The 25,849-nt window shown below is 46.0% G+C and overlaps 1 protein-coding gene across 1 annotated transcript in view; it reads right to left on the reverse strand.

Moving 5' to 3' along the window:
• The window catches only part of LOC138295417 (clusterin-like), a 271,036-nt gene that overhangs the window by 144,056 nt on the left and 101,131 nt on the right, over positions 1-25,849 (reverse strand). The window contains exon 3 of the mRNA XM_069233707.1: positions 15,032-15,147. Within this exon, the coding sequence (XP_069089808.1) occupies positions 15,032-15,147 (116 nt within the window). The remainder of the gene's footprint in view (positions 1-15,031; positions 15,148-25,849) is intronic.

A 25,849-nucleotide genomic window follows, 5' to 3' on the forward strand; every position in this document is an offset into this window, starting at 1 on the left:
TGCGAGTATTAATGAGAAAGGGACAGAGGTATGAATGGATGAATGAATGTCAGATGACATTTGATGAGATTAAGAATAGTATTGTAAATGCTGTTGAGTTAAAACCATTTGACTTACATGATCAAACTATTGTTTTCACGGATGCTAGCATGCAAAGGCTTGGGTGCAATGTTGATGCAGGTGAGAGAGGGCAAAGAAAGAGTGTTGACATTTGCAGAAAGAAGACTCAAACGGGTAGAAGTGAATTATTCTATGATAGCAAAGGAGGCATTTGCTTGCAGGTGGGGTGCTCATCATTTTAGAAATTTTGTATGGTGAAAGAAGTTCGATCTGTGGATCAATCACAAGCCCTTGATTTATGTGTTTACAACAAAGGGTGCAAGCTGAGCCTCTGCCAGGATTGTGGAATGGATGTATAGGTTACATGAGTGCATGTTTATGCTAAAGTATGTTCTGGGTATTTCAAATGTGAATGCTGATTGTTGATCAAGGGTGCCATTATATAAGAGATAATGACGAAGAGGAGAAAGAATGGATGGTTGCAGACATTATGGACAAAAAGGTCAAAGCTGTGTCTGAAAAGGAATGGAAGGAAGTGATGATTAAAGATGTAGAAATGCAGATGCTAATAAAAATGTACCTAAAGAATGGCCAAAATTGGGAGATGAAATCAAGGATCTGGTGAATTATAAAAATGTCTGGACAGAATTGTCATACCAGGAGGGTATACCAAGAAGAGGGAACAAAGTTGTAGTGCCGTTGGAGTTAAGAGAGAGACTGTTGGGGACCTCACACAAAGGTCATGGAGGAATTTCAGTAATGAAGAGAAGATTTTTGGTGGCTAGGGTTGTCCAGGATGTTGAGAGATATGTGAGGAATTGCATGAGTTGTGCATGTAGCAATAAGATGCATTGGGTGAAAGAGACACCAGTTGTATGAAATCTCATTTCCATGCAAGCCCTGGCAGAATGTATCTATGGACATATATGGACCATTTGAATTTGAAGGATGTGGAAAAAAGTTTGCTATAGTAATGACCGATTACTATTCTAAGTGGTCTGAAGTGAGTGTGATGAATGAATTAAAGTCTTGATTGGAAAGGGAATTTTTGGAAGAAGTATGAAAAAAAGAAGGATATCCTGAAGAAGTGTTGATGGACAATGGACCTCAGTTTGTGTCAGATAAATATGAAATGTTTTTGACACAGTGTGGTGTAAAGCATGTGAGAACCACAGTCGGAAACCCATGTGAAAATGGACTAGTAGAAAGGTCAACTGGGTTTTTAGTGAGATTGTACAGTTGTCATTAAGAAATTGGTTAGAGTGAAGAGAAGAGATAAAAAAAATATATTATGGAGCTACCATACCACTCCACATTCTATGACGATGGAGGTACCATTTGTACGGAAACCATGTAACAAGACTGTACCAGGATGGATGGGAAAGACGAGAAGGAAAAGAATAAATGAAAGGTAGTTGTTGAAAAGGGTACAGAGTAAACAGTTGGAGTATGCCAAAGAGGACAAGTGTTATTAAAAGATAAGATGAATTTAAATGTGGACATTTGGTGCATACCAAGTTGTTGGAAAATGTACAGAAAGGTACTTTCAAGTGGTCCTTTCCAAAACAGATTGTGGATGTAAAAAGTATAGTGTTGTTTTGGAGGATAGGGAAAGGTGGGATATGAGGAACGTGGTTAAATGTAGTGAAGCAGAAATGGATAAGTGGAAAGACAACAGTGGTGAGGATGCAAAATGGAGTAGAGAATGGTGGGAGAAGGAGTGGAAGAAATGAAAAATTGCCTTGACATCTGAAGGGATATTCTTTAAGATAAACGTCTGAAATATATAAAATGTTTTTTTTTAAACCCTTCTGTGCCCAGGACGTAATGGTTACGTCCTGAGGCACAGTGCTGCTGTGCCCAGGACGTAACCATTACGTCCTGTGCACAGAGCCCAGAGGGAGCGCTAGCGCTCCCTCTGTGGGGTTCCCCCCCACCCCCCCAAGTCAGGGATGGAAGGGGAAGCCCTTCCCCTTCCACCCCGACCCCCCCAACCCCCCCTGTGACGTCAGCGCGCGAGCGCGCGCTGATTAGTCACAGGGTCGCCCCCATCGCGCTGGAACCAGAGCTTCCAGCGCGATTGAAAGATCCCATGGGGGAGGCCCCGAGAGGCTTCAAAGGGAAGGAAATGTATTTCCTTCCCTTTGAAGTGTCTCACAGGGTTTCAAAAGCCGGATTGCTTGCAATCCGGCTTTTGAAACCCCACTAGACACCAGGGATTTTTTTTTCTTTTTCTGAAACTGTCAAAAGGGAGCGACCCCTTGGGCAAGGGTCGCTCCCAGGGGGGGCATTGTTTTGGGAAGGCCTTTTCTGCCCCCCCTGGGGGGAAGATTGGCCTATTTTGATGAGGCCAATCTGCCCCCAAGGGGGGCAGAAACCATTAGACACCAGGGACTTTTTTTTTTGCGTGAATTTCACGCAAGGGGAGCGACCCCTTAGGCAAGGGTCGCTCCCTGGGGGGGGGAATTATTTTCGGCCATTTCTGCCCCCCTGGGGGGTAGATCAGCCTATTTTGATTACCACTAGGCACCAGGGATTTTTTTTTTTTTTTTGTTTTACAGATGGGGAGCGGCCCCTTGGACAAGGGTCGCTCCCCTGGAGGGGCAAATTGTATTTAGGCCATTTCTGCCCGCTTTGGGGGCAGATCGGCCGATTTTAGGTCAATAGAAACCACTAGGCACCAGGGATCTTTTTTTTGCGCCGTAACGCAAGGGGAGCGACCTTGTAGGCAAGGGTCGCTCCCCGGGGTGGGGGTGGGGGGGGCAAATTTATTTTAGGCCATCTCTGCCCCCTTGGGGGCAGATCGGCCTATTGGTATTAGGCCGATCTGCCCCCAGGGGGTCAGAAACCTCTAGGCGCCAGGACAATTTTTTTTTGTGTGTTTTTTTTTTGTTTGCAGAAATCACTAGGCACCGGGGATTTGTTTTTTGGCGCCAATGTCACGCAGGGGGAGTGACCACGTAGGCAAGGGTCGCTCCCGGAGGGGGGTGGGGGTTCGGGGGGCAAATTTGTTTTAGGCAACCTCTAGGCGCCAGGGCACATTTTTTTTGTGTGTTTTTTTGTTTTTTTAGAGATGGGGAGCGACCCATCAGGCAAGGGTCGCTCCCCTGGGGGGCAAATTGTATTTAGACCATTTCTGCCCCCCTTGGGGGTAGATTGGTCGATTTTAGGTCAATCTGCCCCCAAGGGGGCAGAAACCACTAGGCACCGGGGATTTGTTTTTTGGCGCCAATGTCACGCAGGGGGAGCGACCCCGTAGCCAAGGGTCGCTCCCGGGGGGGGTGCGGGTTGGGGGGGCAAAATTATTTTAGGCCATTTCTGCCTGCCCTGAGCCTATTATTAGGCCGATCTGCACCCAGGGGGGGCAGAAACCTCTAGGCGCCAGGGCAAATTTTTTTTTTTTGTTTGTTTGTTTTTTTAGAGATGGGGAGCGACCCATCAGGCAAGGGTCGCTCCCCTGGGGGGCAAATTGTATTTAGACCATTTCTGCCCCTCTTGGGGGCAGATTGGTCGATTTTAGGTCAATCTTCCCCCAAGGGGGCAAAAACCACTAGGCACCGGGGATTTGTTTTTTGGCGCCAATGTCACGCAGGGGGAGCGACCCCGTAGCCAAGGGTCGCTCCCGGGGGGGGGGGGGTGCAGGTTGGGGGGGGCAAATTTATTTTAGGCCATTTCTGCCCCCCCTGAGCCTATTATTAGGCCGATCTGCCCCCAGGGGGGGGGCAGAAACCTCTAGGCGCCTGGGCGAATTTCTTTTTTTGTGTTTTTTTTTTTTTTTTAGAGATAGGGAGCGACCCATCAGGCAAGGGTCGCTCCCCTGGGGGGCAAATTGTATTTAGACCATTTCTGCCCCCCTTGGGGGCAGATTGGCCGATTTTTGGTCAATCTTCCCCCAAGGGGGCAGAAACCACTAGGCACCGGGGATTTGTTTTTAGGCGCCAATGTCACGTAGGGGGACCGACCCCGTAGGCAAGGGTAGCTCCTGGGCAGGGGGGGTTTGGGGGGGTGGGGTATCAAATTTATTTTAGGGCATTTCTGCCCCCCCCGGGGCCGGCTGAGCTAGAGGCCAAAATCCACAGGTAGGCACTTTGCAAAAAACATGTTGTGTCCCTGTTGTGTTTTGGGCCATTTCCTTTCGTGGGCGCTAGGCCTACCCACACAAGTGAGGTACCATTTTTATCGAGAGACTTAGGGGAACGCTGGGTGGAAGGAAATTTGTGGCTCCTCTCAGATTCCAGAACTTTCTGTCACCGAAATGAGAGGAAAAAGTGTTTTTTGGCCAAATTTTGATGTTTGCAAAGGATTCTGGGTAACAGAACCTGGTCAGAGCCCCGCAAGTCACCCCATCTTGGATTCCCCTAGGTCTCTAGTTTTCAGAAATGCACAGGTTTGGTAGGTTTCCCTAGTTGGCGGCTGAGCTAGATGCCAAAATCCACAGGTAGGCACTGTTTTCTATGAAAAAATGTGATGTGTCCACGTTGTGTTTTGGGCCATTTCCTGTCGCGAGCGCTAGGCCTACCCACACAAGTGAGGTATCATTTTTATCGGGAGACTTGGGGGAACGCTGGGTGGAAGGAAAATTGTGGCTCCTCTCAGATTCCAGAACTTTCTGCCACAGAAATGTGAGGAACATGTGTTTTTTTAGCCAAATTTTGAGGTTTGCAAAGGATTCTGGGTAACAGAACCTGGTCCGAGCCACACAAGTCACCCCATCTTGGATTCCCCTAGGTCTCTAGTTTTCAGAAATGCACAGGTTTGGTAGGTTTCTCTAGGTGGCGGCTGAGCTACAGGCCAAAATCTACAGGTAGGCACTTTGCAAAAAACACCTCTGTTTTCCTTCAAAAATTTGGATGTGTCCACGTTGCGCTTTGGGGCGTTTCCTGTCGCAGGCGCTAGGCCTACCCACACAAGTGAGGTATCATTTTTATCAGGAGACGTGGGGGAACGCTGGGTGGAAGGAAATTTGTGGCTCCTCTCAGATTCCAGAACTTTCTGCCACAGAAATGTGAGGAACATGTGTTTTTTTAGCCAAATTTCAATATTCAGACACTTTTTTATTCGCAAACATTAAAAAAATCACATTTTACATTTATACTACAAATCTAGTTCAGATCAGGCTCCTAAAAGAGTTTAAAGAAACCAAAAAAATTGGCAATTTGCAATAGCAGAGCACATCATTCCACTTCATACCACGAACCCCAACCATGTTTCCTCAGCTCACACAACTCCAAGTTTTCTATCCTGGTTATTAATTTTAACATAGCACACTGTTCCACCCCAAAACACCCAAGAATTCACCCAAAATTCTAAACTCAAGGAAACGTTCTGAATATATCTTTTCAGCTCCTCTGCAACTTCAGAATGAAGAGAACGAAGTTAGATGTCATGATATATAGGTTATGCTGCACACTATAATAATACTGCGCTCACTGATTAGCACAAATCGTGTTGCCTCATGTGGGATATAAAGTTACAACAACAATGGTCTACCTTCCAAAAATATAATGCCACTGGATATTTGAGGACATGTGACCTATTACAAAATAAACAATAATATTTTCACAGAACAGAAACAACCTGATCTTCACATTTCATCTCTACAAGTCACTGCACATTCAGGCCATAAACAGTTAAAATAAGGATAAATAAATGACAAATAGTCTACAGCGATCAAGTTACATGTTTACGTTCAGAGAGTGTATATGGGAGTGGCCAAAACTGGTATGAGGATGATTGTATTTTATTCTGGAGAAGCATCAACTGCCAATTATGGATGGACTGCTCCCAAGAGGGACTGGTTCAGTATAAATTTACATAAGGTAGTCTCTGTCTAGAGTGGCATGGTGTGCAAAAACTGATGGACTGGAATGTGGCCCCAGTGATGAGATCAATTTAAGCATTCCATCCATCACTTTGTTGCAGTTGACACCTAAGTGCAATGGGTATGCTCAGAGGTGGATCGTGTGCTGACTGTGACTCAGGATTCAAACTACACCCTACTGTTGAGGGTCAAATAGGTCAAAACCAGTCTGAGGTAGCTTTAGTTCCATCATGAATTGGTCATCGCATGGCAGTTTGAGAAAGGCTTTTTTCATGAGCAGCAGGGACAGTATTGATTTTGCATTAGGTGGGTGTCCCTCTAAAGTGGCACTGTGGGTGAAAAGCGAGTGACTAGAATGTGACTTTGAGTGATTGCCAATGGCTGAGAATAATGTAAGATTCCCCTACATCACTTTGCAGTGTGGTACAGTTACGTATTTCAGGCATACATTATTGAAAGATGGTGTGAAGCATAGGCATGATTATTGGAAGCAGTAAGGAAGACCACAGCTCTCATAAACAAAGATGAACTCTGTATCAAAATATTACTCAAAGTTTATTAAGACTGTCTCCACGGCACGAGACATAGGATTTCTTAGTATGATCAGGTAAATTACCAATGTTACTACTGGAGCTCACTGTGGCACTACCTGTCTTACGATGATGGGTCCATAACTGATCTACTCAGTGGAAGAGCATGAAGCTAATGGGGCATGCCATTTATCTGAAGTACAGAACACAAGCCCATAATTAATGTATTCACTTCAAAGTGTTCTGAGCAACCCATTCCCAGGGGTTTTCATGCAATATGCCACGACTAGCACTCTGATTGACATCCTAAGGAAAACCTTAATGATTGAAGGTGTGGGATGACAAATGGGTGTCCTGTATAAGAACTTTAGTATGCTAATCATTCTCGCACTGTGGACAAAGAGAATATTGATGTTTAAGTCGTGACAGTTGGAACAGGGCTCAGTGATGGATGAGGTGTAAAAAATGGCTGCTTGTGATGACACACGGCCCTCATCTTAAGACATTAAATAGTATTGGATGTTACATGACCTATCAATATGGTGAAAGGCACACCTGTTGAAGCAGCTTAAAGAGGAGTGGCACCATTAAAAGGTGTTGCAATCTGTGGAGCCTGTCAGTTTTGGTGGTAGGCACACTATTGTGGGAGTAATCTGTATGGCACTGTAATGATCTGCGGAGCCTATCAACTTCAGTGATAGACACACCATTGTGAGAGTAATCTGTTCGGAACTCTGAGTGCGTTTTGGAATCAGGACATGGGTACAACCTCAAACGTTGACAGCTTCCCCTTGAAGGTACTGTGGGGTAATGGGCACACCTTTTCATATTTTTATTTTATGAATGTCTCTTTGTGATGGGGTGATCTTGAGTGGTAGTGATTGCTAGCTAATTTGTGGAGACACAAAATAGAAGTAAAATGCAGAATGTCACACCTTTACCATTTTTAAGTAATCCATGAGAACCTAACAATATATGGCAGAAGTGGAAAAACGTTCGCAAATTATGCAAGAGTTTGTGGTACAAATTTAAATGTGAAATGCAAATACTCTATTTTGCTGGACTGCCTAGGTGGGGAGGAGCAGGATATTTTAAATAACTTAGCAGAGCTAAGTGCTACAGAGTAGAGAATGTTAAATGAGTATGGTATCTGCCTACTAAAACTGGATTATCATTATATTTCACGGGTGAGCATTATAATGGGACTTTATTATTTAAGGTTGAGAGAGCTGGGTAAAGAAGAATATGTGGAAGATTTTGTGATGAGGCTTTGGATGGTGGCATCAAGTTATAAGTTCGGGGGAGCGACAGTTGAGAGAATACATGATCAATTTGTGTTGACATGTTTTAATGGTACGATCTAAGAGGAGCTATGGTTAAAGATTGAGCCACCTTTGGACAAAGTGATCGGTATAGTCAAACGCCTCAGACACATACTGAAATGTGTAGATGAATTGAGTGATAGTAGGAATAAAATAATGTTATCTATGAAAAGGAAGAAAAGGTAATATGTCTCGAGAATGTAGTGAGAAATCTAAAACGAATGTCCTAGAAAACAAAGGGTCTCAGAAATGTAAAGGAATGTGTTTTAGGTGTAGAAGGTCAGTTCACAAGACTAATGCGAGTATCTGTCCAGCCATGCAGGCGCCTTGTAATTCATATGGTACAAAAGCACACTTTTCAAAATGCTGCAAAAGTAAAATGAAGAAAGAGGTCTGGCAAGAGGGGAAAGGTGTTGGTTGGTGAGAGCAAAGATGAGCAGACCACTGAAAGTGTACAAATTGATGGGGTATATCTAGCCATGAAATATGTGTGTCCACATCTCACTACTGTCTCTAAGAATACATTTGGTGACCATTTCAAGGGGAAGGTAAGACTGTACAAGATGGATGTCTCTCCTCTTGGTTATGGTGGAGTTCCTAAGTTTGGGTTTTTCATGGCATGCATTGACTTTGGTGGAAGAATGATGGCAGGAAAAGTGTATGTTTCACATAAAGGAGATTTTGTGTTTGGATGCCCTCATCACAGATTGTTGGGGAAGACATTGTACCTAAATGTTGATCCCTATGTTCAAGTTAATGAGGTTGAAAGTGGAATGGTGTATTTTGATAAGGAATTTGAGGAGGTTTAGGTGATCAGTTGGGTTGTCTCACAGGCTATCAGCATCACATAAAGTTAAGGTGTACAGCCAAAACTCATGTGGCCAACGTGCAAAGAGTGACTCTTAGTGTGGAAGATGGTGTACAGAAAGAAATAGAGTGTTTGACTAACATGGGTATAATTGAACTTATGGTGAGAGATCGTGTTCAATGTAGTCTGAGTGACAAGGTTTTGAGGACTAAGTGGATTGCCATGATATGTAGAGAACTCTCAAAGTTTCTCTGAGATAAGGTTGCCATTCATATGAAGGGACCATTGCATAGAGAATATCACACCCCATATTTCACTGTGCTAATGGACTTGTATACTAGGTAGATAGAACTTGTGTGTGTATGTGCTATTTTGATTTCTAGTATGATAACCTTTCTGGAAGAAATATTTATGAGGGAAGGTTATCCCAGCTCCTTTTTATCGTATAATGGTCTTTTAGTTTTGCTCAAGTGAAAAAGAGGGTCATTTTTAAAACTGTGGAATTCTGCGCAGCAAAATGTTTAATCTATAATTTGGAAATCAAGGGTGCAGTTGAGAGGATGAATAAATACGAAAGCATACAGTTGGCAAGGACCAACAATCTGGATTTGAGAATGGTGTTGAAGGACAGAATTACAGACATCCCCTTATGCTACTGCTGGGCAAACACAATTTGAGCTTTTCAAAGGAATACTTGCGAACACTATGCTGTGTCTAGGTTGGATGAAGTGGGGTAAAGGATTACAGTTTAATGGCATAAATGAGTGGAGAGTGAAATAGTTAAAACGTCAGAATGACAGGAGGAAGTATTTTGATAAAAGAAAATGTGTAAAAAATAGCAAAGTATTTCTGGGGTATGTGGTAAAGATGAGGGCACCAGTTGGGTGTCAACCATGGTCTAAATCTTCTAAGGAGAGGAAGGTGGTGAAGAATGGCATCACGACTAATGATGGTAGGATATGGAACAAGAACTGTGTTGTTCTACTTCATCCTCAACAAGTTGTTACAGATCCTTAAGTGGTGGTGTTTCAGTGGATGGAAACTCTCAAAATGGTGAGGGTGCTGCTACTCACACTGCTTTGCATAAAATCTTGCAAGAGGAAGAGGTGCAAGAATGCGTAAGGCACCACTATTTATGAAAGACAGTGGGGGTTTAGATGTATGCTTTATTGAAGTAGCATCAGTTAAGAAAAGGGTTGGTTCTCATAAGAATTGTACCAAAGGAGGTATGACCAATTCCATGGTGGGGGATAGAGGCAAAATATGAAATGGCAGGTGGGGACATGGTTCAAATAAAAAAAAACTGTTTTGCGTGTAAAAAATGTCTTTGTTCTACATCCTTTGTCCATAGTACTTTAAGTTTATGGGGGTGAGGACCCACAAACCCTAAACTTAACACCCCATATGAATAACAAGTCCAAATAACCAAGTCATAGAAAACCTGAGGGTGGCTTAAGGATTAGAGCAATATTAAATGTTTGCCAAAACGAAGAGATTGAGTTGTGTTCTCATTTCATGAGTATTTTAGTATTTTTCCTGCTTCTATCCAATGGCTATTGGGCTCACTTTTCCATTGCATGATTTACAATCCTTGTTACTTAGTATATTCCAGCTTCACCTCCTTCATTACATTTCCCGAATCTATCCCTTTTAAAATGTTGAGAAAATTCCATGCTGACAGTTGGCTTTGACAAACATAGGAAGGTGTTGGTGATATCCTATTGTAAATAAAGACTTTGGGCATGAATTAGATAATGACGGTTGGGTTACTCCGTCACAATAGTGATGTATAAACCTTCCTCTTAAATCTAAACCCCATAGGAAATGATGGAATTTAGATTTCCGGGGAAGGGACAAACGTCACCGTTGTGGCGGAGTAACCCATCTATCAATATTTAAATCAGGACTAGTTTCTTCATATACTTTGGGGCTCATTATAACATTGGTGAGAAATCCTGCCTACCGCCACAGTGACAGCATCCAAAAGACCGTCGCTGTGGCTACCTACCGTCCACCATAATATGACCGTAGCCAGAATTCTGCCAGAAGGCTGGTGGAATTCTGGCTACGGTCATGGCGGCAGTTGGCGGTAAGGTGGCGCTGCTGCTAGCAGCAGCGCCACGCTAGTAGAACGCCACCGACCGTATCATGACACATGGTACAGCCTGGCGGTGTTCCGCTGGCGGACGCTGCTGCCGTGTCCGGTCTCCTGCCGGAGGACCCCCTACAAGCAGGTAAGTCGAGTGCTATGACAGGAGAGGGGGTGGGGGTGTTGTGTGTGTGGGTGTGTGTGTTTCTGTCTGGGTGTGTGGGTGCATGCGGGTGTGGGGCGTGTGTGATACATGCGCGCATGAATGAATGTGAGTGTGCGTGTATGTTGTGATGTGTAAATGCGTGTGTGCATGTATGTATGTGAGTGTGTGTGGGTATGTGTGTGCATGGATGTATGCATGCGTGTGTTTTGCCGTGTGTGTATGTGTGTTTCTGTTGGGACGGGAGGGAGAGAGAGAGGGGGGAATCTGGGTCAGGGCAGGGGGCCGGGGGAGACCCCTATCAGAGCCAGGAAAGGAATTCCCCGGCACTAATAGTGCCTACCGCCATGGTTTTTTGGGCAGTACAAAAACCACGGAAACCATGGCAGTGGGCGGGGTCATATTGCTGTGGGCGGCCATCACTAGTGATGGCCGCCGGGCTGGAGACTCTCCAGCCCGGTGGTCGTTACCGCCGTGGCGGTCGGTTTGCCAAACCGCCAATGTCATAATATGGCGGTATGTACCTCCAGCCTGTTGGCGGCACTACCACCACTATTGCACCGACCGCCAAGGTCCTAGTGAGGGCCTTTGTTTCAAAATGAAGACATGCAACCATAATAACACCTACCTGTTAACTTATTCACTTATTAAAAAGTAGAGACCCTTAGCTGGTGTGGCCTGTTGGCTAAGTGGCTGATGGGATTAAACAAAGCTCCACACTGCACCCTAAAAGTCTTGCATCATCCAAGCTGTACAACGAAATACATGCACAAAAAAAGCAAAAACTGAATATGGATTTTGTGTTCTATACAGACTTGCCACGTTAACTAGTGCTGTACCCAGAATACTAAAAAATCACCAGACTTGCATCAGATGTGGCCTGATACCAGGGAAGATGGCTGCAGCTTGCTACAGGATGCTTACCCCTGGTGGACTAAAGGTGAATGGTAGGCTGCGTGACACCTGAAGAAAGAGCTATGCACTGGGGGTATCTGCCTGGCTCACTGTTGTGTTGTGCAGCTAGTAGCCACAGAAGCCACAGGTCCCACCATTTTCTTCTCTGCAATGCGAGATCCAAGCAGCAGTCACTGGAGTGTGGCAACGCCGTGGAATGAGACACTGGTGGAACGGCCCCAGTACAGTGACACTAGCCCTAATGAAACCCCACTTCCTCCCCAAAATGAATACCACAGTGGAGAGAAGGATATTGAAATGCTGAGACCGAGCCCAAAAAGGTGCCCAAACTGAGTGAAAAGCTGTGTGCAGTGGACCTGAGATAAACTCCAAGCCAACCTAAAAAAGGTCAAACCCTACACCAACATACATTATTGCACCCACACTACAGCTAATATGAGCACAGGTCACGTGGACAGGACTACAGGGGAACCAGTTCCAGGTGTGTGTACGGAGGGGTAAAAGGAACATTTGGAGCAATTATCGCAACATAAACAAATGTCATCGCCTAGATGCATGCCCAAGATGTAAAAGTCAAATGAGACTCATATTATTGGTACGAGAGAAGTGGCCTACATGAAGACTTGGAAAGCTTAATATAAAGTAACCTCGTTCCCCTCCCCCACAGTGAGGCCTTTGATTTCAGTGTGGGAGCTAATCCTGCTTCTCAGTTTTGTACAGGCTAATTTGGATACATGTTTAAATCCTTGACTAAAGTATTTTCATACGTGGCACAGCCACTAAGGTCAGGCTACTTAATCCCTCTCTTGGCTAGTAGCAAATAGCATCCACCTCTGAAGGTGATCTTCAACCCTTACAAACGCACTTCGTGATATCCATCCAACTAAATAGGACGCTGCCTTTCCATACTGGAAAATTGCTAAAAGTCCACTGGACATGCCCTATCTTGGAGCAGAGAATCTCCCCTTCCCCTTCTCTGCTGGCCTCCCCCTCATTACTGTATACTGAGGGTGTAAATCCTCACGTGGACATGGTAAAAAACTGCACATTCACATACAATGGTAGACTCAGTAATTTAGGATTAACATCCTAATAGAGGCTGAGCACTTACTTGTTATTAATAACTGGATACATGTTGTTGTTATTAATGAATGGATATAGGTTGTGTTCCTTGGAGACATGGCCTGCCACAGATCCTGTTTCTGGGTCAGAATTGTGAGCTCCAGATAACCTCTGTCCTCTATACCACCTCTATGGAGGCAAACATCATCAAAGCATTGACCTGGTCACCAGTGGGTAGTGGTACTGTAGTGAAAATAAGTATGTTTGACCACTGACTTTGTGTTTCACCACTGTGCATATTAGTTGTTCAGTGTTCACCAGATACAGATTACATTTTGTATTCAGTTTAGCTGCCTATTGGCTTTATCATGGCGTTAGACATTACATTTTGTATTCAGTTTAGCTACCTATTGGCTTTATCGTGGCATTAGATATTGCAGTTGAGACATTGCAGATGAGCTGTGTTTTTCCACATGGTAAACTAAGCTTGTGTTTTTTGTATTTTCTCTTCCCGAACACGATAGCATGGCAAGGAAGCACATATTTTGTGTTTTTCTTTAGTGCAGAAAACAGTCTGACCTTGAGAGGCGTGTCTCGGAATGATGGCCAGCTTGCAACACATTCCTGTCAAGGTTTACCTAAACAAGCCAGCATTTTTGAATAATTCACATCTGAGAGGGAAGGGCCTATCAGAAGGCTTTTCCCCATGATTATTTAATCTATAAAAGGTGTCCCTGGGCAGCAGCGAGGGAAATTTTCTGTGACTTCAGTCAGGATTGGACATCAAATGCCTGACATCCCGTGAGGGTGGAAGACTCGTTCTCGCAGTTGAACAGGGGTCATCAACTTGCTGGCATGAGAAACATGAAGACCAGTGACAGGCCCTATGGTGATGAATTTTGACTTTTTTCTTTGCTTTGCAATTATTCTATAATATAACCACATATATTTTCTGTGTACATTGCAGTAGAGAATCACTTTGATATATCTTCCTTTCATTGCTGTGACTATTGTTAAACGTGTGCCTCCAACCTACTAATCTCCTTTCTCAGGAACCTGGTGGTGAAGTAATAATCAATGTCTTCTTTAAACTAAGAAGTGCATTCCAGAGATTTTTGTCAGCTCGGTCCTTAGTGAAAGCAAAACAGGTACTTAATACTTGGAAGATCTTATTCACTCAAATACAATTGCATAACAAAAATACAGTTGAGACTGCAATATGGCTCAGCAATCAGTTCTTTCAGGTTGCTGCCCTAAACTGGACATCTCAGCCGTGAGCTTTAACGCAAGATCCAATATAATGAATTCCTTTGAAGAGTTGCAAGAGGAAATGGGCCTTGAAAACTACAGATTCTTCTACTCCCCCCATCCCACCCCCCTTGTGCTGTACCTTGTTAGTATTTCAGCCCACATGAAGCCTAATTGACAATGACTCAAATGCTGGTGAAGGGGAAAATATTGTTACTGTATAAATTAATAATAATCATTATGCCAATACTTTTAATAAACTAAGGCTGGCTTGGTTGGCAGACTTGGCTCCTTTGGAGAATGAAGACAGGATTTTTCTCTGATGGCTCACAGTGAAGTCACAGTATCAATTAGGTATTGCCTGATACATTTTAAATACCTGACCCACATCATCTAAGGACAATGCTTCATAGTCCTGACCACAATTTAAATATCTTCAACATTTCTGCATGACCCAACCTCATCTAAAGAGAATGCTAGGTAGCCCGACCCATCTTGCCTGAGTCGCATATCTGAGGTGGGACATTTCATGCACACACCTTGGTCCCACAGAGTTATCTGACCTTTCTGGGAAGCTATAATCAACATACTACAACAGACAATGGTTTGCCGATTGACCTAAGCCTTAAGATGTCCATCCTAATATTGTAGATGATGAGTAAATAGAGATATTGCTCAAAACCAGATAAATCCAGTGGGCCCTAACATTAATAAATGGAAAGCTGAACTAGATATTTTCTTTACTGAACTACCCATTTATGAAACCCTATACTTTACTACATGGCTCACTCTAGTGCTTAATTTGTGCCAATGTTTGCTGGTCCTGGACACCAGCACATATTTGTAGACACCAGCACATTTTGATAAGCATCCACCGCATGTGGTGCTGTGTGTGCATTTATGTCTGTTCGTTAATGGACTATTTAATTATTTAATGCATTTTAAAAACATGACAGAACTAGGACCTAAAACCTCCAAATTAAGCTGACATATGAGTAACACTAGCCACTCACCTCTTGGTTACGCCTGATTGCCTCCAGGCTATCCAGCATGGCTCGGTGATCTTCTTCGGATTTCTCCTTCTCTTCTTCAATTGCTTGCAGAAGCATATTTTCCTTCTCACCCTTGTCTGTAATAGACAAAACTTGCAATGGTGATGTGGCTCTGTAATAAAATCCCTCACAGCCATGTACTGTACTACATAAGAATACTTTAGTTACTTCATCCTAATTACACTATACATAAACACGCAGATTACAAAAGAAAAATGTGATAAGCAGCCAGTGAAGCATAGTGTGAGCAGTAAAAGTTCATAATACTTCAAATACAATGAAGGAAGGCTTGCTTCATATTCTGTAACATGTCTAAAGTGCATTAACATATGTTTGTTCTATTCTTAAATGTTGAAGGCAACTCTATGTTTGAGAAATAATCTTATTCTGTTTCTCTTTTTTAAGGAAGCAGCAAACATACGGTATGCAGGATTGAAACACAGGGAAAAATGGTGCTTCATATGTTTTCCAGAACAAAATTATTCCTTAATACAGAAAATCATGTTGTGCCACTGAATAAGGGGTGTAAATGTATGTCCATCCCAGATTTCTCTGTTAATCAGCAAAATATGGATTTGCATACAATGGGCCCTATTCACAAAGCTTTCTTCCATGAGTAGGTGTGAATTACTAGCAGAACTTCTAATGCATAAACCAAGTCAAACCAACTCACAGAAAAATAATTTTGAATAGGACGTCAAGAATGTTGAAGGCAACTCTATGTTTGAGAAATAATCTTATTCTGCTTCTCTTTTTTAAGGAAGCAGCAAACATAGGGTATGCAGGATTGAAACACAGGGAAAATGGTGCTTCATATGTTTTCCAGAGCAAAATTATTCATTAATACAGAAAACCATGTTGTGCCACTGAATAAGGGGTGTAAATGTATGTCCATCCCAGATTTCTCTCTTAATCAGCAACATATGGATTTGCATACAATGGGCCCTATTCACAAAGCGTTCTTCCATGAGTAGGTGTGAAATACTAGCAGAAATTCTGATGCATAAACCAAGTCAAACCAACTCACAAAAAAATATTTTTGAATAGGACGTCAGTAATGTAAATATAACTAATTTACATATATAGGGGGTGTTAGAAATGGGGTTTTTGGTTGGCAGTCAGGTTACCCCCTGTCCAAGCAAAAGCCCTCACTCTAGTCAGGGTAAGTCACACACAATCCAAGATTATCCTGTGCCCACCCTCTGGTAGCTTGGCACGAGCAGTCAGGCTTAACTTAGAAGGCAATGTGTAAAGTATTTGTGCAATAAATCATACAATACCACCATATAGCACCACAAAAATACACTACACAGTGTTTAGGAAAATAAATAATATTTATCAGGATAATTGTAGGTCAAAAGAATAAAGTTGCAATGGAAAATTGTAGAAATATCACAGGACAGTGATATAAAGTGTCTTAAGTCTTTAGAATATAAACAAAGTCTCTTTTAAGCACAAGTACCTGGTTGGGAGTGGAACAATCTCCTCAGAGGGCCACCAGAGAAGAGGTGCGTGGAAAAAGGGTGCGTGCGTCGATTTCGCCCCAGCACACACGGACTTGCGTCGTTATTTTCCACGCGGGGAAGTCGGCGTCGTTCTCCGGCGCTCGGACAGTCTCTTTCTGTGGATCGCGGGGATTACCAGATGTCCCGGGTCTGTGCGTGGATTTTCCTGCTTGTTCTCCGGCTGCGCGTCGGTCTGCGGGGCTGCGCGTCGAAATTACGATCTCACGGCAGGTGTCGCGTCGACTTCTCCTCTAGACTTCGATCTGCGGGGCTGCGCGTTGAAATTACAATCTCACGGCAGGCGTCGCGTCGATTTCTCCTCTAGAGGTCGGGCGGCGTTGTCCTTGCGAGGCCGTGCGTCGGATCTTCGATCGTCCCAAGAACGTCGCGTCGATCAGCGTCGGAGTGCGGCGTTTTTCTCGCCGCGAGACAAGTTGTGCGTCGAAAGTTTCGGCGCATGGAGCGTCCAAGTAAAAGAGAGAAGTCTTTTTGGTCCTGAGACTTCAAGGAACAGGAGGCAAGCTCTATCCAAGCCCTTGGAGAGCACTTTCACAGCCAGACAAGAGTTCAGCAAGGCAGCAGGGCAACAGCAAGGCAGCAGTCCTTTGTAGAAAGCAGACAGGTGAGTCCTTTGAGCAGCCAGGCAGTTCTTCTTGGCAGGATGTAGTTTCTGGTTCAGGTTTCTTCTCCAGCAAGTGTCTCATGAGGTAGGGCAGAGGCCCTGTTTTATACCCAAATGTGCCTTTGAAGTGGGGGAGACTTCAAAGAGTGGCTAAGAAGTGCACCAGGTCCCCTTTCAGTTCAATCCTGTCTGCCAGGGTCCCAGTAGGGGGTGTGGCAGTCCTTTGTGTGAGAGCAGGCCCTCCACCCTCCCAGCCCAGGAAGACCCATTCAACATGCAGATGTATGCAAGTGAGGCTGAGTACCCTGTGTTTGGGGTGTGTCTGAGTGAATGCACAAGGAGCTGTCAACCAAGCCCAGCCAGACGTGGATTGTAAGGCACAGAAGGATTTAAGTGCAAAGAAATGCTTACTTTCTAAAAGTGGCATTTCTAGAATAGTAATATTAAATCCGACTTCACCAGTCAGCAGGATTTTGTATTACCATTCTGGCCATACTAAATATGACCTTCCTGCTCCTTTCAGATCAGCAGCTGTCACCTCAACAGTGTATGAGGGCAGCCCCAAGGTTAGCCTATGAAGGGAGCAGGCTTCACAGCAGTGTAAAAACGAATTTAGGAGTTTTACACTACCAGGACATATAACTTCATAGGTACATGTCCTGCCTTTTACCTACACAGCACCCTGCTCTAGGGGTTACCTAGGGCACACATTAGAGGTGACTTATATGTAGAAAAAGGGGAGTTCTTGACTTGGCAAGTACTTTTTACATGCCAAGTCGAAGTGGCAGTGAAGCTGCACACACAGGCCTTGCAATGACAAGCCTGAGACAAGGTTAAGGTAGCTACTTGAGTGGGTGGCACAACCAGTGCTGCAGGCCCACTAGTAGCATTTAATCTACTGGCCCTAGGCACAGGTAGTGCACATTATCAGGGACTTATAAGTAAATTAAATAGTCCAATCAGGTATGATTCCAGGTTACCATGTTTTAGGGGAGAGAGCATATGCACTTTAGCCCTGGTTAGCAGGGGTAAAGTGCGCAGAGTCTATAAACCAGCAAAAACAGTGTCCACAAAGTGGAGGGAGGCAGGCAAAAAGTTAGGGGTGACTACCCTAAGGCTGTCAGGTCTAACATGTGTCCCCCCCAGCTGAAAGTGGGGAGAGCTACCCGACCTCCTGGGAGCTCTCATCGCTAAGGCGGAAGTACCTGGAGAGACCATCAGCATTGGCGTGGTCAACCCCTGGGCGATGTTCCACCGTAAAGTCCATCCCCTGTAGGGAAATGGACCACCTCAAGAGTTTTGGATTCTCACCCCTCATCTGCATGAGCCATCTGAGGGGCCTGTGGTCTGTCGGAACCCGGAAGTGAGTCCCAAACAGGTAGGGTCTTAGCTTCTTCAGTGCCTAGACCACAGCAAAAGCTTCTCTCTCAATAGCACTCCACCTCTGTTCCCGTGGTAATAGCCTTCTGCTAATAAAGACTACCGGTTGATCTCTGCCCTCCTCATACAGCTGTGCTAGGACTGCCCCTATGCCATGCTCTGAAGCGTCTGTCTGCACGATAAATTCCTGGGAGTAGTCAGGGGCCATGAGTACGGGGGCCGTGCACATGGCTTCCTTCAGGGCGTCAAAGGCTTTCTGACAAGCCTCTGTCCAGTTCACCAACCTAGGTTGTTTCTTGGAAGTGAGTTCTGTCAAGGGTGTTACAATGGTACCATAGCCCTTGACAAACCTGCGGTAGTATCCTGTGAGGCCTAGAAAGGCTCTCACCTCAGTCTGTGTTCGTGGGGGTTGCCAGGCCTTGATAGTTTCAATCTTGGCCTGGAGTGGCTGCACCTTGCCACCACCCACTAGGTGTCCCAAGTACACCACGGAACCCTGCCCAATCTGGCACTTACTGGCCTTGATGGTCAGACCTGCCTGTTGCAGGGCCTGAAGCACCTCCTTGAGGTGAAGCAGGTGTTCCTCCCAGCTGGAACTGTAGACAGCTATGTCATCCAGGTAGGCTGCACAGAAGGCATCCTTGCCAGCTAGGACCCCGTTAACCAACCGTTGGAAGGTAGCGGGGGCATTTTTCAACCCAAACGGCATCAACCGGAACTGGTAATGGCCATCAGGGGTTGAGAATGCGAATCTTTCCTTGGCCCCCTCTGTCAGGGCGATCTGCCAGTACCCTGAGGTAAGATCAAACGTACTCAGGAACTTGGCAGCGCCTAGTCTGTCCACGAGCTCATCAGCTCGGGGGATGGGGTGAGCATCAGTCCGTGTGACTGAGTTGAGACCCCGGTAGTCCACGCAGAACCGGAGTTCTGGCTTCGCACCTGGGGCAGTAGCCTTAGGGACCAACACCACTGGGCTGGCCCAGGGACTACTGGATTTCTCAATAACCCCTAGAGTCAACATCTTGGAGACCTCCTCCTTGATGCTGGCCTTCACCTTATCCGACAACCTGTAAATTTTGTTTTTCACAGGGAGACTGTCACCAGTGTCAATATCATGAACACAGAGGTGGGTCAGTCCAGGAGTAAGGGAGAACAGGGGGGAGAACTGCTCCAACAGCTCATAGCAGTCTCCTTTCTGATTTAGAGTCAGGGAGTCAGACAGAATGACCCCGCTTACTGACCCATCACCTTCTTGGGCAGAGAGGAGGTCGGGAAGAGGTTCACTCTCCTCTTCCGTTCCTTCATCTGTGACCAGAAGCATGTTGATCTCCGACCTCTCAAAATGAGCTTTTAGTCGGTTCACATGGAGCACCCTTAGGGGATTCCTAGGGGTTTGGAGGTCCACTAGGTAAGTGGCCTCCCCTTTCCGCTCCTTTACTTCAAATGGGCCAGACCAGCGGTCCTGGAGAGCTCTGGGCTCTACTGGCTCCATTACCCACACTTTGTCTCCAGGTTGAAACTCTACCAGGGTGGCCTTCTGGTCATACCATTGTTTCATCACCTCTTGACTGGCCTCAAGGTTATCTTGGGCTTCTTTCCAGAAGCGGGTCATCTGGTTGCGGAGGGCCAACATATAGCTGACCACATCCTGAGGGGGTGTCTTTGGAGCTTTCTCCAATCCCTCCTGGACAATGCTTAAGGGTCCCCTGACAGGGTACCTGTAGAGAAGTTCAAAGGGACTGAACTCTACCCCCCTCTGGGGGACCTCTCTGTAAGCAAAGAGAAGGCATGGTAAGAGGACGTCCCACTTACGCCTCAGGGCCTCAGGGAGGCCACCAATCATGCCTTTCAGGGTCTTGTTGAATCTCTCCACAAGACCATTAGACTGGGGGTGATAGGGTGTGGTGAACTTGTAAGTTACACCACACGCATCCCACAGAGACTTCATGTATGCAGACATGAAGTTAGTGCCTCTGTCAGACACTATTTCCTTGGGGAATCCCACACGGGTAAATATCCCCATCAGGGTTCTGGCCACCACCTGTGCAGTTACGGTCCTCAGAGGGATTGCCTCTGGGTAACGGGTGGCATGGTCCACCAAAAGCAGGATGAACCTGTTGCCTAAGGCAGTTTTGGGGTCCAAGGGACCAACAATGTCGATGCCCACCCTTTCAAAGGGGGTGCCAACGACAGGAAGTGGAATCAGGGGGGTTTTAACCCTTTTTCCTGCTTTACCACTGGCCTGGCAGGTAGGACAGGATCTGCAGAACTTATCTGAGTGTGTCCTCATTTTGGGCCAATAACAGTGGGTGACAAGCCTGTTAAAGGTCTTGCCCTGCCCCAAATGTCCTGCCAGGGGAATGTCGTGAGCCAGACCCAGTAGGAAGGTTCGGTAACATTGGGGGACCACCAGCATACGTGCTGCCCCAAAGCCCGGAACCTTAGGCTCACTGTAGAGGAGATCTTTCTCCCAATATAGGTGGTGATCGCCAGAGGCGTCGCCTGCTGCCTGGTTTGAGGCTTGTTTCCTCAAATCTTCTAGAGTGGGACACTCTTTCTGCGCCTTGCAGAATTCCTCCCTGGTGGGTCCACCCTCAACTTGCCAGCCAGCAAGCTCAGGTAAGTCACCTAGGGCGGCAATGTCTTCCCCAGTTGGCTCGGGAGCCTCCTCCTCAGGAGCCCCGTCCGCCACTGTGGGAACTTCTGGGGCCGGTTTCCCGCACCCCTGGTCCCTCCTCCTGGCAGCTCTCTGGGCCATTGTTCCAGGCTCCAGATGCCCTTGACTTCCCTCTCGGTCAGCCATGGACCGTGTGGTCATGCAGACCCACTCAGGTATCCCTAACATCTCCAGGTGAGACCTGAGCTCCACTTCTTTCCAAGCAGTGTGCTCAAGATCATTGCCTAACAGACAATCTACAGGCATTGCAGGACTCACAGCTACTTTCAGAGTACCAGAGACCCCCCCCCCCACTCAAAGGGAACCAGAGCCACCGGTAGGTGACTCTCACGATTGTCAGCGACTCTGACCTGGTCGAATGTATTAGGTACTATCTGCTCTGTTGACACCAGCTGACTCTTGATAGTAGTCATACTGGCTCCTGTGTCACGCAGAGCCTCCACCTTCTGCCCATCAATGGTGACCCACTGCCGGTACTTGTAAGTATTTCTGGGCATGTGGGCCTTGGGCACCATTTCTCCTTCTCCCAGGGACACTAGGGAAATCTCTACCTGCTCCCCAAAGCTATTTGGGTCCATCTCCCCCCGAGCGCTACACTAGTCAACCCAGGTGCCTGTCCGGTAGTGGACGGTGCCCTCTTGGGGCACTGTGGATCGCCTTTGTAGTGACCATACTGGTAACACTCCATGCATTTGGGGCTAGGTTTCCCTGACTTGTCATATGTCCCTGGCTTTTTCCCAAATTTGGAAAAGGAAGGGTTGCCACCCCCTCCCTGGGAATTATTTTGGGGGCCTTTAGAGAGTTCCTTATCTGCAAGTTTATCTCCCCCCTCTTTCTTCTGTTGGGAACCCTGACCACCTTTGTGGGAGTCCCCCCCAGGTACCTTCTTGGACACTCTGGTGCTAACCCAGAGGTCCGCCTCCTCAGCAAGCTTCCTGGGATCAGTCAGCTTACTATCCACTAGGTGCTGGCGCAAATCTGTATAAGTAACATTAAGCATATGCTCTCTCAGAATCAAGTCATATAAACCTTTATAATCTGCTACTTTGTTGCCCCGCACCCATCCATTCAGTGCCTTACTGGAAAAGTCAAAGAAATCTACCCATGTTTGTGTGTGTTGTTTGGTGCTGTCCCTGAACCTCTGACGGTATCCCTCAGGGGTCAGCCCAAACTTGGCAAGTAAAATGGCTTTCTGAAGTGGGTATGTGTTTTGATCAGGTTGATCCAGTGTGAGAAGTGTGTCCCTCCCCAATGGCGGCACATAACCCCACATAGCTACCCCCCATTGCCCTTCAGGAACCTCATGAGCCCTTAGTGCAACTTCATAAGCAGCTAGCCATTTATCTATGTCATCTCCCACCACAAAACTGGGCACCACATTTTTGGGTATACAAACCTTCTTTTCTCCAGCAGGTCCTGTCTGTATGCTGCCACCATTATTGCTGGATTCAGACTGTCTTGCCTTGATCTCCAGCTCCTTGAGACTCAGTTCATGAGCCAACAATAGTTTCTTTTCAGCCAAAGCTCTTTCAGCTTCCACTTGTTTGGCTGCTCTTTCAGCTTCTGCTTGTTTGGCTGCTCTTTCAGCTTCTGCTTGCTTGGCTGTTCTTTCAGCTTCAATCTGTTTGGCTGCTCTTTCAGCCTCAGCTTGTTTGGCTTCTCTCTCTGCCCTTCTCTCCTCCTGTTGAGCCTCAATTTTCAGTTTTGCCATTTGCAATTGGAACTCCCTTTCCTCTCTCCTTTCCTCTGCGGTCAGGCTTTGCATAGAGACACTGCTCCCTGGTCTGGAAGGGGGCACAATTGCAGTGGTAACACCATCCACAGATAGTGAAAATTCCTCTGAGGTGCCATTTTCTGGCTCCTCTTCCTCATCATCCTCTAAATGGGCTTCTGCCCAGGCCCTCAGCGCCACTTGAAAGTCCTCCTTTCTGGAGGCCCCTTGGGTGGGTACCCTCAGTGCCCTGCAGAATCCTCTTAGTTGTTTGACCGTATATGTATCCAACTGGACTAGGTCAAAGTCCCCTGTCTGAGACCCAGTCAGAGACATGTTGAGTGAGGATTTAGTTTTTGAAAATTGTCAGGAAAAAAATCAGGTTTTCAAAAAGAGATAAAAACCAAGTTGACCTTCAACTGTGGGTAGGTAGTGAAATACTTAGCTACTGTATGTTACTGCACAAATACAAGTCCTATCCTCACCGCTGATCACCAATGTTAGAAATTGGGTTTTTGGTTGGCAGTCAGGTTACCCCCTGTCCAAGCAAAAGCCCTCACTCTAGTCAGGGTAAGTCACACACAATCCAAGATTATCCTGTGCCCACCCTCTGGTAGCTTGGCACGAGCAGTCAGGCTTAACTTAGAAGGCAATGTGTAAAGTATTTGTGCAATAAATCATACAATACCACCATATAGCACCACAAAAATATACCACACAGTGTTTAGGAAAATATATAATATTTATCAGGATAATTGTAGGTCAAAAGAATAAAGTTGCAATGGAAAATTGTAGAAATATCCCAGGACAGTGATATAAAGTGTCTTAAGGCTTTAGAATATAAACAAAGTCTCTTTTAAGCACAAGTACCTGGTTGGGAGTAGAAAAATCTCCTCAGAGGGCCACCAGAGAAGAGGTGCGTGGAAAAAGGGTGCGTGCGTCGATTTCTCCCCAGCACACACGGACTTACGTCGTTATTTTCCACGCGGGGAAGTCGGTGTCGTTCTCCGGCGCTCGGACAGTCTCTTTCTGTGGATCGCGGGGATTACCAGATGTCCCGGGTCTGTGCGTGGATTTTCCTGCTTGTTCTCCGGCTGCGCGTCGAAATTACGATCTCACGGCAGGCGTCGCGTCGATTTCTCCTCTAGACTTCGATCTGCAGGGCTGCGCTTTGAGATTACAATCTCACGGCAGGCGTCGCGTCGATTTCTCCTTTAGAGGTCGGGCGGCGTTGTCCTTGCGAGGCCGTGCGTCGGATCTTCGATCGTCCCAAGAGCGTTGCGTCGATCAGCGTCGGAGTGCGGCGTTTTTCTCGCCGCGAGACAAGTTGTGCGTCGAAAGTTTCGGCGCACGGAGCGTCCAAGTAAAAGAGAGAAGTCTTTTTGGTCCTGAGACTTCAAGGAACAGGAGGCAAGCTCTATCCAAGCCCTTGGAGAGCACTTTCACAGCCAGACAAGAGTTCAGCAAGGCAGCAGGGCAACAGCAAGGCAGGAGTCCTTTGTAGAAAGCAGACAGGTGAGTCCTTTGAGCAGCCAGGCAGTTCTTCTTGGCAGGATGTAGTTTCTGGTTCAGGTTTCTTCTCCAGCAAGTGTCTCATGAGGTAGGGCAGAGGCCCTGTTTTATACCCAAATGTGCCTTTGAAGTGGGGGAGACTTCAAAGAGTGGCTAAGAAGTGCACCAGGTCCCCTTTCAGTTCAATCCTGTCTGCCAGGGTCCCAGTAGGGGGTGTGGCAGTCCTTTGTGTGAGAGCAGGCCCTCCACCCTCCCAGCCCAGGAAGACCCATTCAACATGCAGATGTATGCAAGTGAGGCTGAGTACCCTGTGTTTGGGGTGTGTCTGAGTGAATGCACAAGGAGCTGTCAACCAAGCCCAGCCAGACGTGGATTGTAAGGCACAGAAGGATTTAAGTGCAAAGAAATGCTTACTTTCTAAAAGTGGCATTTCTAGAATAGTAATATTAAATCCGACTTCACCAGTCAGCAGGATTTTGTATTACCATTCTGGCCATACTAAATATGACCTTCCTGCTCCTTTCAGATCAGCAGCTGTCACTTCAACAGTGTATGAGGGCAGCCCCAAGGTTAGCCTATGAAGGGAGCAGGCTTCACAGCAGTGTAAAAACGAATTTAGGAGTTTGACACTACCAGGACATATAACTTCATAGGTACATGTCCTGCCTTTTACCTACACAGCACCCTGCTCTAGGGGTTACCTAGGGCACACATTAGAGGTGACTTATATGTAGAAAAAGGGGAGTTCTTGACTTGGCAAGTACTTTTTACATGCCAAGTCGAAGTGGCAGTGAAGCTGCACACACAGGCCCTGCAATGGCAAGCCTGAGACAAGGTTAAGGTAGCTACTTGAGTGGGTGGCACAACCAGTGCTGCAGGCCCACTAGTAGCATTTAATCTACCGGCCCTAGGCACAGGTAGTGCACATTATCAGGGACTTATAAGTAAATTAAATAGTCCAATCAGGTATGATTCCAGGTTACCATGTTTTAGGGGAGAGAGCATATGCACTTTAGCCCTGGTTAGCAGGGGTAAAGTGCGCAGAGTCTATAAACCAGCAAAAACAGTGTCCACAAAGTGGAGGGAGGCAGGCAAAAAGTTAGGGGTGACTACCCTAAGGCTGTCAGGTCTAACAGGTGGTTATCCTGAAAACCTGTCATGAATCTGAACCACCTGGCCCTGCATCCCACTGCCATGCTCCAAACATATAGGGATAATTTTTATTGGTCAGATTTACCAATTGTAAGCTGCCGGAAAACTATATTGTCTGAATTTTCGTTGAGGAGAGGCATGGTGCTCTGAAGTCAATTGCACCTGAATCTCGAAACTATTTGCGTATGAAGCCTAGCTTAGAAAGGTGACAGGATTAAAG

Source organism: Pleurodeles waltl, chromosome 5 (genome assembly GCF_031143425.1).
Source record: "Pleurodeles waltl isolate 20211129_DDA chromosome 5, aPleWal1.hap1.20221129, whole genome shotgun sequence".
Taxonomy (NCBI): domain Eukaryota; kingdom Metazoa; phylum Chordata; class Amphibia; order Caudata; family Salamandridae; genus Pleurodeles; species Pleurodeles waltl.